We start from the raw sequence: 13,270 nt of genomic DNA, 5'->3' as shown, positions 1-13,270 counted from the left end.
GATATAACTCAAAATTTCGGACATTTTGAGAAAAGCGAGTGTTAAAATTTCGGGATTAATATATTTTTTTCGTTATAGCATTATTTTACAATGTCTTAAGCGACCATTTTCAAGCTGGAGAAATGGTGTCCCACTTTTTAAGTTATATCACTGTTGCAGCGAATGAGCTATGTGTTTATAATATTCATAAATAAGAAAAAAATTTACTTCACATGAAATATTAACATACTAAATAACATGCATATGTTTGTACGTACATTATCATCCATTATTCGTATGGCATGAAGTGATACTATCACGTCTATATATTATACTGGTCGTATACGTGATAATTAAAAGTGATAATTAAAAGTGATCAAATAACTTTGATGTGATAGCAGATGTCAAAATCATCACCTGTGCTCTTTCTGTAAAAGTTTTCGTAGGACGTGATAGTAATTTTTCATCACCCCAATATTTGCACGCGATTGATCATCAAGTCAGGGTTTTACTAGGTTAAATGTATAAAAAAATTGGCGAAGTTAGTAATTACAAAAATTATTTGATTAAAATAATAGCAAAAATTTTGCTCTTAATTTTTATATGGATAATCGGTATTTTTGTATTTTACAGAAGAAAAAGAATAAGCTTCTTTTGAGCTTCTAATAAAATTAATGGTAGATAACGCTGATATCCGAAGCACCAGTTTTTTCGAAATACTCGAACAAGCATTAGCAAATTATTATTTTCTAGTTTCATAAGTAAATGTTTAAATTTTTTTTCGAAATTTCGAAGTATTTTGGAAATCTAAAAGAAATTGCGTTGATAGAAATGTTTGATAGTTTCTTCTACATGTAGTAATTGATTCTACTTATTTTTTTCACTGAATCCATCTGAAAAATGCATTTAATTAGCGTTTAATAATTAAAACTGTTAAAATTAAAACTTTCATATCGATTAATAATTAAAACTTTCTAAATAAGTCAACCTGACGATACATCTGATTTTTGGTATACGTCCATAGTTTTTTATAAAATGTTACCTAAAAAAATTAAATGTTTTTAATTTTATGCAGTGTTTTTCAAAGGTATAAAATCTAAAAATAATCTTTTGTGTAAAAGTTCGAGTGAAAACTTGAAATTGCATAGTAAAAAATTTCAATATTAACTGGTTTAAATAAATACATATTTAGTATTTCCTTTCCAAAAATATTTGTCGTATTTCTAAAAAAATGTTAAACGGATTTTTAAAATAAATAAAAACATATGCGCGGGAACATGAGTATTTAAATTATGTGCTGGGGTTTAGATCGAGTATACTTTATTAGTAGGAGAAAAGCAACAACAGATCTCTCACAAATATGCACAACTGCTGTAATACACTGCTACGTGAAGACCCTAATTATTACACTAGCCAATTTTAACATTGTTTATGCTAGTATGTTAACTTTATCTTAGATTTTCGAAATATGAGAATAATATTCTAAATAAAAAAATATAGGTACATAATATTTAAGCATATCCATCAAATTATGTTCATCTGAGAGATGCAGAGGGCGATGAGAACAATTCTGACGGAAATCTGAGTAGAAATCAACTTCTACCTAAAGGTAAATTGCAATACAGCCATGTACAGGTTTCACATAAATAGTGAAAAATTAGTATGTATCTTATGTGGTCACTGAATGCTTCAAAAAATAATAATAACGAACTGTATTACCTTGACGAACTAAAAATGAGTAAAATTTTTATGGTTTTTTTTTTTTTGAGTTTTCTTATCGTAAAAACATATTTAACAAGATGTAAGAATTATTACTGTTTGATGCTAATTCCCGTGATATATAAATATGTACATGCACATACTATGTCATAAATTTATATCATATACTTATAAAAATGTAAATGAAGTACTTATATATAGCTACCATGTAAATATTAATTATCATAAAAAGGTAATTATAAAATGTTGAAAAGAGCTGATTACTTCTTATACCAAAATATGTAAGCAAAAAGTAATACATACTAAAATATGAAATAAAGTGTACACTTTTGAGATATGTACCTTTTTTATATTTAAAAACATTATTGTAGCCCATTCAGAAATGTTTTTCTAAATTTTTTTCAAATAATATTAAATAATATTTAAGTTATTTAGAATAAAAAAAGCAACTGTAGATTGTTATGTTCATTTTTAAATGTACATGATTCTGCATTATTAATATAATAAAAAATATAACGTTCATCATTAACGAAACAGAAAATTTTGATTCAAAAAAATTTGTAAGTTATTATTTCTAGAATAAGACTCAAAGTCTAGAATAAAACTCAAATAAGTATTAAGAATAGAACAATCAAGGTATATGCATTCATTATGCAATTATACCAAAAACAGGTAAATCTTCGAATTCCTTGACACTTAAAAACACGGCCATAGAAATTTTTAGTTTGATATTCATATTTGAAATATGGAATTTGAACTATGTTTTTGACAGTTTCAAAGTTGAAACTCGTAGGATTATCAATCCTTAAAAAAGGGAAAATGTTGGAGACAGGCCTTTATTTAAATGATACCCTTTACAAATGTTTAATTGAGATCATAATGATATTGTACCCGAATTATTTCATCTAGATTGTGCAAATTGCTGTATTTTAAAAATTTTATGCCTTTAAACTTTATATTTTATGCTTATTTACTCTCTTTCTGCATTCAAATTTATAACATCCTTAAAAATTTATTTCTTTAATTAAAATAATATATTGCATAAATATATTATTTTAATTAAAGAAATAACATATAATGCATAAAATATCTTCCAATTGCTCAATTGATACCCTATCAATTGCAGGTAATAACTATATGAATTATATCTTTGAGTATTAAAAGTAACTCTCAGTTCTTGTTATCTGCAGGTGTATCACCAATTATTAAATCCAAGTTATGCAAAAGACAAATTATTTATATCATTAGCCAAACTATAGTCAAAAAAAGTTTATATGAAAATTTATTAAATTTATATCAAAAAGATTTTAAGCACAATAAAATTCCTTATAAAGGCAGAGTGTGATCTCGTAAATAGCACTTAAAAATATCGCGCATAATATTGAAGCTGTAACTTTTGGCCCAGTGAAAACCTTTAATTGCATTCCACGGACAAGGTTCTAAGATTGCAGTAAGTTTTTTTTTTATAAACAAGTCATCTTTCGTTCTGTTTTTGAAAGTATCAGTATAAAATTTGTTACAGTCACAAAATTGTTTGAATTTTCTAATTTATTTTTGTATTTCTGCAATATTTTCTAAAAAGATTGCCCATGAAATTTTCAATGGTATATAACTTTTAATGACATCCGAAATGTGAAGTATTATTTCGCTATCAACTTTTTGGGATCTTGTCTTTGGGATCTTATGGTGTGCGAACATCATAATTTTTTTCGTATTTAAAAGAAGACTATGTTCATTCAAAATTTTAAATCTTTTATTCTCAATATTATTGCTATCCAAAGAACCACTAAACAAAGAAAAAATTTTTTTTAAATATTTCACTTTCTTTTACAATATAGATTTTAACTGTTAAATCAACTCATTTTTCAAATAATTTTCAAAAAAATTTATAACAGCTTGAGATGTGTTCATAATAATTTCATACAGAGATAAAACACTTTCTAAGTTTTTTTCAAATAAAATTATATTCAAATTATCTAGCTCTTGTTCGAAACAATTAAACTTTCTTGAATAAAATCTTTGTGTACTCAGTTTTGTAAATGCTATTTTCAACCAGGTTCCCTTTACTTGTATTTATTGTATTTTATTGTTGATTTATAAAATACTTAAAACAATGTTTTATAAAAGAATCATATAAAGCAAATTTTCTGAAAGGTACACATGCGTTACAAATCAAATGTTCGGTATTATGAAATGATTTTGTTTGATTTACAAAATTTCTGTACTTATGTACGTACATATGTAATGAAATTTTTTTCAAAGGAAAATATTGTCAAAAGGAAAATATTTTAATGAATTTCATAAAGAAAATTCAAGTAAAATTTAAAAATAAATTAAATGTTTCAATTGATTCACAAATTTTTTAATTAATACTTTTTAACTCACTCATTAATTTATTCACTGAAATGAAGAACTTATCGGATTTCGTATTAATTTTATATATCGCTTTTTGAATAAAAGTCCAAATAACTTCAGCGTCGGCTGGGTAAGCTATGTTGGTTGCGTGAAATACTTTGAAGCACAAATCAATCGCTTTTAAAGGACTATCAACGTTATATAAATTTCCATCAATGTCTACATATGCTTGGGTATTATTTTTACCAACGAAAATAACGTATGGTTGAAGACTATCTTTATGTCTCAAACGATTTCTTATCTGCTCTCTTTCTACATTCAAATTTATAGCATCCTTAAAAAATATCTTTCTTTAAATAAAATAATATATTATTAAACTATTAGGTATACATACAAAAACTTGTAAAATAAATGATTCAGCTTTTTCAGTTTTTGATAATCTTAAAGTTTCACCCGCTGCATTTCTTTTTTTTCCAAAATTGTTATGCAGTAAATATGGTAACAAAAAAAGTCCTGTTAATTCTCCTTTACCTTGGTTCAAAATTACTTTATATTCCGGGTTTTTTTCTTTAATAATAAGTTAAAGGTTACATTTTTTGTCTTTTATTTATCAATAATTATGAATATTTGTGTAAAAATTTATTTTAAAAAAAAAAGGTAAAATGACTCAAAATCTGATTTTTTAATAATAAAAGTAATTTCGACTGAGTTTTCACTCACCTACTTTGTTTTCACTTATTTTTATTAACTTTTCGTTTATATTATTCCAAGCAGAAAAAAAATTCTCATAATTATCCTTATATAAATGTTCAAAATCTTTTTCTAAAAGTAAGATCCCTTTTGGTGACTTTAAAGGGGGGTATTCTTCAAAATATTTTAGAACGTTATTATTTGTCGATGAATTCAATGTCTGTATTCTCTCTTTAGCAGTATCTATCCAGAAGCTAACAACGGTCTCCCAAGGGGATAAATTACACTTCAAAAAATTAATTTTTTCGGCATCTGTTTTAGAAGTTATAACTGAAGTTGCGTTTCTAGATGAAATTGTGACAGATTTACGAACTTTTAGTTTGAATTTGTTATATGCTGTCCAAAGTTTTCCAGTTGCCAAAGATTTCCTTTCATTATTATAAGGTACATAATAATCATCACTTTTTTCACTTGAGAAATATTCCTCAATACTTTTTGCTAAATAAAGCAACCGATCGCTTGTTATTTTTAAATCAGAGATTTTTTCCTGATCTAATTCCTTCTCTATTATAAGGTTTGCCAATGATGATTGAAGTCCTCTTAGGTTGTTATATTTGTTAAAAAAATTGGTTATTACGCGACCTTCAGTGCAATTTAAATAGTTTTCCAATATATTTTGGTCTTTTAAGATCAAGTATAAACTTTCAGAATCCTAAAAAAAGAAGTAAATATATATAATAAATAAGGACTTCTTTGAAAGTAAGGAAACTGAAAGAATACTAATTTATTAAAGTTTTCGTGTGCATACATAATGTATGTAATATTTTCACGAAATATTATCGAATTATTTCATAAAAGAAGTAAACATTACAATATTACTAACTGTTGATTACCTGGTTTATATTCGATTCGCTTGAATAAACACTGGACTCAAAACTATCCTCATTTGTTTCGGCGGTTCCTATATAATACTACTCATATACAAATACATAACATGAAAATCAAATCATTTTTGCTTAAAATCAAGTTATTACTTACCTCAGTCATTATATGAAAACTTTAAACACTTATTTTTTTATTGTACAAAACTTACTTTTTCTTACAAAGATTGCAAACACATCCGTTTACATTCAGTTACGCTGGCCATAACAAACTGATTGATAATGAAAAGGCTTATTGTCACTTGAATTCAGTTTTGGGATATCTGGTCGAGTAAATTGCGTTAGATTAGGCAAAATATAATGCTATTATGCCAATTATTTAGGCAAAATATAATGCAATTTAAAAGTATTTCATTAAAAACAAACAATTTTTGTTTTATTTAACTTACAACCTATAGATATGTAAATAAATTAAAACATCTTTTTGCTCTTAATATTCAAAATAAGAATCAATAATAAATTTACAAAATTGGAATAATAGCTGTCTAGAAAATTAAACGTTTAGGTTTTTTTTTTTCAAATGTGTTTCAATGTTTTTATTAAACGCGATTATGCCAAAAATGCACTTACCGTAATCGTTTAAGAATTCAATGCAAAACTAAAATCCATTATGCCAAATTTGTCATTAAAAATGCTGATATCCCAACTCAAAGATTAGCAACTACATGTTAACAACAGTCTTGTTCTGAATTGTGGCTTGTGACTTGTGGTTCCGCCATACAATGTGTCAAAATTATAATGTTTTTAACATTATAATTTACTATTTTATAGCTAATGTGAATGTTGCACATCAGATTTAATCAAAATCTGATGAAAATCAAAGCCTAACATCTGGTGAAAAAAATCAAAATCGGATGTGTAATCAAAGCCGGACATAAAATAAAATCTGATGAAAAAAATAGAAACACATCTGATTATCAACATTTATATGTTACAAATATTAAAAACATTGCTGTCAAAAGTTTGACGTAAAATTATAAATAGAATTTGAGGGTAAAATTTCATTAGATTTTATCGTAGATTAATGGGTTATTATAGTTCGCGAACCGAATGTCATTGTTCTCGAACTCGCCTAAATTGTACTAGAATTTAAAATTAATAAAAATATTTCGAGAGAAATGTCAAAATTAGGCAAATAAAAATTGTATGTGAATAGAAGTAATTTCCAAAACTTTATGATTTTCAGTTGAAAGTTTATATTATTTTAAGACTATGCAAAAATAAAAGTAAAACATTACAGTAATACAATAAATTGTAATTTTTAAATATCTGTGATAAAATAAATGTAATTAAAAAAAATTTAATGATATAATACTCGTATTGCATGTAATAAAAATATTTGCCGTTTTATGGCAAAACAAAAGTAGTGTTTTTATATACATACACAGATACATAATGAACTAATTCACAAATTTTTAGTTTAAAAAAAAAACAACTCGGGAGCAAAATTGAAGTAAGTTCGAACTCAATAAAAGAATATTGAAGGGGATGCATCCGGCCTTTGCCCTATCCCCATACGTCTTCGTATCCTTCCATTATTTGCATTTTTTTCGTCTTCACTACTATTACTGGTATATTCATCACAATAGAATAAATTGGTACTCGGTGAAAAAATATTTCATAAAGTAAAAATATTAAATATAATATCAATTAAATATAAAATTTTTAAAAATGTTTTTATTTTTATAACCTACATTATTCACTTTTTCCTTTTTTAATAACTTCAAATGTCACTTTTTTGAAATCCTCAATAGCAACGACATTTTCCTACCAAATCCCGTTGTTCGCGAACAATAATATGATTTCGACGAATATTCGAGCAAGTCATACCCTTCGAGTACATATTATGTATTCGCTTGGCAAACCATATTAATACGAATATCAAAACATTTTTTATTCAGCTACATTTTATTTTGAAAAACAAAAAAGGGCTATTTATATAATATGTACATACTTTTATTACAACATTCATATATTATCACAATTAACAATGAAATTGCTATATATTATATTCCTTTTAGTTTTATTTTATAAACATAATTGAAATAATTTTAGCGCGTTTTATTATAAGAAGTGCTGATCTACATATGTTTACGTTACATAAAGATTTGAAAAAATTTTTCTACTTTGAGCAACAATATTACGAGTTATCAAATATTTTATTTACAAAGCAGAAATATGATCTTCGGAATTGTTTATGACCACTTTAGATATGCGTTCTTTTTTTCTGTGGCAAGCAGAAACTATATTTAATTTGTTTTTCGCTTTCCTTTTTGAGTAATGTTAAACATATACGGTAAATTCAATTTAGAAACCAAAATCTAAATTCCAAAAAAGAACAAAAATAATATTTAATTTAAAATAAATGTTTCGATATTTTTTTGGATTGATAAAGTTCCACTTTTCTCATTCTCTTCAATTTCTTTAAGGCAACTTAATTTTATTTTCAAAATGTTGTTTAAAGCATTCCAAAGTTCTTGCTGTTTTTTGTAGTGCCTCTGATTATTGTTTAAAGCTTGAGCTTGCTGAAATGGAAACAAAAACATTATAAAACACAATTCTTTTTATGAGAAAGTAAATATTTACCTGCTCTAAATATTTAAATAAATTCTCCCTTTCATAAATTTGTTTTTGCATGTCTTCTTTCAATTCTGATTTGGAATTAGATTTTGAACTGCGAGTATCTTGAATTTTTTTCAGCAAAAACTCTGCTCTCTCGTATTCTAACTACATATATGTATATGTATTTAAGGTTCTTAAAATTTTACAAACTACACATATTTTTGCTAAAAATTGACATTTGAAATGTTTCGAGCTATAAATTCGAACAGTAATCGTCGATCACTATGTATATACTTATGTATGCACATACATATGTAAATGAACAATACTTATAATTGATGAAAGATTATTAATACACTTGTGTATGGTGTTGGAATGTTTCTAATTTTTAGCCCTTTAAAAAAAATTCGTCTGTCCTTGTAGCTCTTTAAGTTGTATATTATAGCATCTTAAAGTTCTAAAAATATGCCATTTGCATTTTCAGAAAGGGAGCAAATATTTTCAGTTATCTACCTCTTTAGTCCTCCGAGACGTGTTATAAAGAGTGGTTCATTCAAAGATCTTTTGAATTCCCTTAAAGAAAGGTTTGTTCTGGGAGGTGACTGTAATGCCAAACATATTGATTGGGGTTCTGAATTTACCTCAACAAGAGGAAGAGGGCTAAGAAAAGCTATTAAAGAGATTGGTTGTCACTACCAATCCACTGGTAGACCAACATATTGGCCAAGTGATAAAATTAAAATACCAGATCTGCTAGACTTTTTTATTGTCAAAAAAATCTCTCCAAATTTCATTAGTTTAGAAGATACATACTCGTATCTATGACTTCGATTCGGATCATTCTGCAGTTTTATTAAATTTAAGTGAGATAGTTACCAAGAAACAAAATAAGCCCATGTTGATCAATAAATCCACTGACTGGACTAGTTTTAAACAAGAGATAGTGAATAAAATAAACTTAATAATTAAATTACGAACCCAAAATGATTTAGATTCTGAGGTAGAGAATTTTAGTAAAATCATATAATGCTCTGCCTGGAATAATAAAAAACAATATGAGTATATCCGTGGGTATGAATTACCCGAGAGAAATACTAAATATGATAAGCGAAAAAGAAGAGCTAGACGCAGATGCCAAAATTCACGAGATGCGGCAGATAAAACTGCACTCAATCGACTCACTCAGAATAATTACATTAAAAATTTTTCAGCCGAACAAGAAAGGAATTATTTCTTATGGAGAGCTGCGAAAAATATTAAAAAGCCAATCTTACATGTCCCCCGTATTAGGGGAACAGATGGAAAATGGACAATATAAAATAAAGATAAGGCTGAAATATTTGCAGATCATCTTGAACAAATTTTTAGGCCAAATGACTCAAACATAAATATTGCAATAAAATTTAAATTTAAGGAAAGCACCGGATTATGAGATACTGAAGCAATTACCAAAAAAGGGAATAACAATGTTGACTCTTTTAATGAATTCTGCATTATGGTGCCTAATGCTTGGAAGGTGGCAGAAGTTATAATGATACCAAAACCTAGTAAACCTTTAAATGAGACGAAGCCTTATAGACCAATTTCTCTGCTACCAAAATTGTCGAAACTTTTTGAGAAGTTAATACTAAGAATGGGACCTATAATTGAGGAGAGGTCATTAATTGCGAATCACCAATTTGGGTTTAGAGCAGAACATTCAACTCCTGATCAAATTCATAGAATTACAAATATTATTGAGCAAGCCCTAGAAGAAAAGCTAATTTTTGCAACAATTTTTGTAGACGTGGCACAGGCTTGTGACAAGGTATGGCGCGAAGTATTAATATTCAAGTTAGAAAAAATATTACCAAAGCTATATGTAGATATTCTCTCTTCTTATTTAACCGACAGATTGGTCAGAGTCAAACAGGAGGGGGACTATTCCACACTTAAAGAAATAAGACTGAGGTGTGTCTCAGGGCATTATTTTGGGTCCAATACTATATCTACTCTTTACAAGAGATGTGCCTCAAACAAAAAAACACAATTGTGGCTACATATGCTGATGACAATGCAATTATGGCAGTAACATCCAATATTGACGACGCCACAAGAAAGTTGCAGCAGGCAAGCAATAATTTTGATGCTTGGACTAAGAAATGGAAAATAAAGGTAAATGAAACTAAGTCTGCACAAGTAAATTTTAAAAATAAAGTTCTTGTAACTCATAATTGTACAAATTAACTCATAATATTTGAATTGTTTACAAATATTTGCATTAACGCTAATTTTACACCTACTATATCTTACTTTGATCTCTAAAGAATGTGTAAAAGAGGAAATATGTATATGTATATGGTCACAACTTGAATTTACAATTGCAACTCGCGTAAATATACTTACTTGAAACTTTTTGTAGTCTTGTTCCAATGCAACAATAACTTCTTCCTTTTCCCGTATTTTACTTTCAAAAACCGAAATTTCAGTTTGTAAAGTCATATCAACACTGTTGTAAAACTTGTTAAAGAGGTATAGTTAGTAATTAAAATAAAGTTTTATATTAATTATTAATTTAAAATATTATACTTGTTTTTTTGAATCTGACTCATCTTTTAATTCTTCAATTCTTTCTCTTAGTGGTTTGATTCTTTGCGTTAAAGGTGCCAATTGATCTCTATTTACATTAACAGCTCTTTTCAGAGCTTCTGTCGTGCGCAAAATTTCTGTCAATCCTTTTCCACTAATCGATGTCTGAGATCCAAGTAGTTCTTCTGTGCTATTACTTTGCTTTATTGTGACTGAAATATTTGGCTCTTGAGATTTTAAATCCTCAAGCATTTTCATTAAATCTGCAACTTCAGCCTGCGAAAATTAGTTTCAACGGAAGGAGCATGTTAAGAAATAATTAAAGCCAAATGTTTTTTCAGTTAACGGTCTTTGAAAAATTTTTTTGACCGTTGTCAAATAAATTAAATTCTTAACTGAGCGCATATTAAAAATTTATTCTGTAGAAGTCAATTCTTTGCAAATTGTACCAAAATTAAAAAAAAATTAAAAAAAAAAGACAAGAGTTTACGTCAAATCTTTAATTTGGCAGACGTCCTATTTATTTTTAAAATACAAACTAATTTTGCTCGAAATGAAAAATTGTCCCTAATTTAATAGTGACTTTGTGTAATATATTCAATAATATTATTTATTTTGAAAATTATAATAAATTGTCACAACAACAGATATAACCGAGTAATGTTGAAAAAAAAACTTCTTTCGACGCTGTCGCAACAATTTTAACATAAAATGCTATGAAAATAAATAAAATACGCTAATGTAAGCTTATTCTATTCTGAACGATTTATTAATGTCACAAATTTTTAGCACTAAAATATTTCTGGGAAATGCTAGCGCGAAGGCTTAATGCGATACGTTCGGAAACAGCCTCAGTGATGCGATACTTAGAATAAGCCCTAACGTTTATTTGTGGTTAATATTCAATATACGATCTTTTAGTGAGACAGAAACAAGTATGCTCCGTGTCCTTTTTTATTTAGTAATAATCTTTGTATAAAAATATTTAAAATGAATTGCACTACTAAATAAAGTAATTTATCATTCTGAGAATAAAATTCTGCTTACTAACTTACCCTTATACTGGAAAGTTCTGTTCTATTTTGTTTATAAGTTAAATTTTTAGATTTTAGTTTATCAACATACTGCTTTAGCTCTTCGCCTCTTAGAATGGCGTCTCCAAAAACACTTTCAATTTGTTTTTGTTTTTTTGCCAGAACACTTTTTATTTGTAAAAGTTCTTTAGACATGTTGTTTAATAATTCTGCTGCTGTTTCCTTTTTCTCAACAATTGCTGCAACTTGTTGTCTGAAAACTGTTGATTTTTGGGAATCGTTAAAACTTGAATTTTCTGTTGGTAATTTTTCCATTAAATTTTGTAGCTGATTCGATTTTTGCTCGACTTGATTTCGAAGTGTGTTAGTGTATTCTCTTGTTATACTCATTCTGCTGATGTTTTCAAGCTTTTGATATTTCTTTTTTAACAGTTGCAGTTCTTTTGGTAACTTTTGTTTTACTAAAAACTTCATCACTTCAGCCTCTTCTTCTATGTTTTGCATAATAAATTCTGGTGTTAGTTCATTTTGTGTTGCCAAACTATTTGCAAGTTCTTTTTTTAGTTGATTTTGAATCTAAAAAAAAATATTCAATTTAATTAATCCAGTAATTTTTTTTATTTTTTTTTTTAATTTGAAATATTATTAAAAAACTATTGGTAATGAGCAAAGTTTAATGACAATATGAGGTTCCTTTTAATAAATACATATACATATGTACATACATAAAAGTTTTTAAAAATTTTCTTTTACTAGGCAAACCTATTATGTACGAAGGGAAACTAAACAAAAATCAGGTTGGTTTTGTTTTTATACCATTTTTTCCCTATGTCTTTCAACGTTGTGATCTTTTATGTAATTATTTATTTGTTTTTCTCTATTTTTTTCTTGACGTAAAATCTGAGATTTTTCCAAAACATCTTTGTGAAGTACTTTGTCCAATCGAAATTGTATTTTTCCAATCCTTTCCAATACTAAAAATTACAAATAAATGCTTATTTTGAAAATGAGAATAGGAAGTTTTACCATGATTTTTCTCTGTTTCGATTGTGTGAATATCGTTTCTTAAGTCTTTAATGTACGTTTTTTCAGCAGATGATTCAACATATCCCTTGTGTGCCGCTTTGAATATATTAATTTTCTCCATGTATTCTTTCCAAATATAAGCGATTTCTGTATTTGACAAAGCCTCGTCGCTAATTTTGATAGGAATTAGAAACCTAAATTAAATAAATTATTTAATTATTATGATTTATTGAAAGAAGTACACAATATGTAACAATATTAAATTTCATGTTCATAGGCACTTACTGCGATAAATATACAATGTTGTTTATTTTATCTTTGTTTTCAAAAACATACTGTAAAATTGCATAAAGCGTTTGTTTTTCTAAATTTAAAGGGGATTGGTAAAATGATGTA

General features: G+C 27.0%; 2 protein-coding genes across 2 annotated transcripts; both read right to left on the bottom strand.

Moving 5' to 3' along the window:
• Nucleotides 1-3,419: 3,419 nt before the first annotated feature.
• On the bottom strand, nt 3,420-5,942 carry LOC129608168 (uncharacterized). Its single transcript, XM_055519518.1, has 6 exons — nt 5,782-5,942; nt 5,637-5,714; nt 4,774-5,455; nt 4,448-4,620; nt 4,084-4,387; nt 3,420-3,484 (listed from the first exon to the last, which is right to left on the bottom strand). Exons 1-6 carry the CDS (start codon nt 5,788-5,790, stop codon nt 3,435-3,437), a joined length of 1,296 nt encoding a protein of 431 aa, XP_055375493.1. The 5' UTR covers nt 5,791-5,942; the 3' UTR covers nt 3,420-3,434.
• A 1,891-nt stretch (nt 5,943-7,833) lies between these two features.
• Nucleotides 7,834-12,995, bottom strand: LOC129613447 (intraflagellar transport protein 81 homolog). The gene is made up of 8 exons (XM_055527516.1): nt 12,875-12,995; nt 12,665-12,822; nt 12,042-12,424; nt 11,870-11,981; nt 10,815-11,090; nt 10,632-10,745; nt 8,271-8,411; nt 7,834-8,209 (listed from the first exon to the last, which is right to left on the bottom strand). Exons 1-8 carry the CDS (start codon nt 12,993-12,995, stop codon nt 8,036-8,038), a joined length of 1,479 nt encoding a protein of 492 aa, XP_055383491.1. The 3' UTR covers nt 7,834-8,035.
• Between the last annotated feature and the right edge of the window lie 275 nt (nt 12,996-13,270).

This window comes from Condylostylus longicornis, unplaced genomic scaffold (assembly GCF_029603195.1).
Source record: "Condylostylus longicornis isolate FDR11 unplaced genomic scaffold, ASM2960319v2 ptg000004l, whole genome shotgun sequence".
Taxonomy (NCBI): domain Eukaryota; kingdom Metazoa; phylum Arthropoda; class Insecta; order Diptera; family Dolichopodidae; genus Condylostylus; species Condylostylus longicornis.
Note: the sequence above shows the minus strand (reverse complement) of the source record. Positions and strands in the feature narration are given on the sequence as shown.

Excerpts from the sequence above, each read along its gene's own strand:
- LOC129613447 (XM_055527516.1), bottom strand. The coding sequence starts at position 12,995 with ATGGAGAAAATTAATATATTCAAAGCGGCACACAAGGGATATGTTGAA. Across the intron at positions 12,425-12,664 it reads AAAGACATAGGGAAAAAATG|ATTCAAAATCAACTAAAAAA; the intron begins GTATAAAAACAA and ends ATTTTTTTTTAG. Across the intron at positions 11,982-12,041 it reads GCAGAATTATTAAACAACAT|TGTTTTTGGAGACGCCATTC; the intron begins GTCTAAAGAACT and ends ACAAATTGAAAG.
- LOC129608168 (XM_055519518.1), bottom strand. Across the intron at positions 4,621-4,773 it reads AATAAGTGAAAACAAAGTAG|AAAAAAACCCGGAATATAAA; the intron begins GTGAGTGAAAAC and ends TTATTATTAAAG. Across the intron at positions 4,388-4,447 it reads CATTTATTTTACAAGTTTTT|GATGCTATAAATTTGAATGT; the intron begins GTATGTATACCT and ends ATATTTTTTAAG.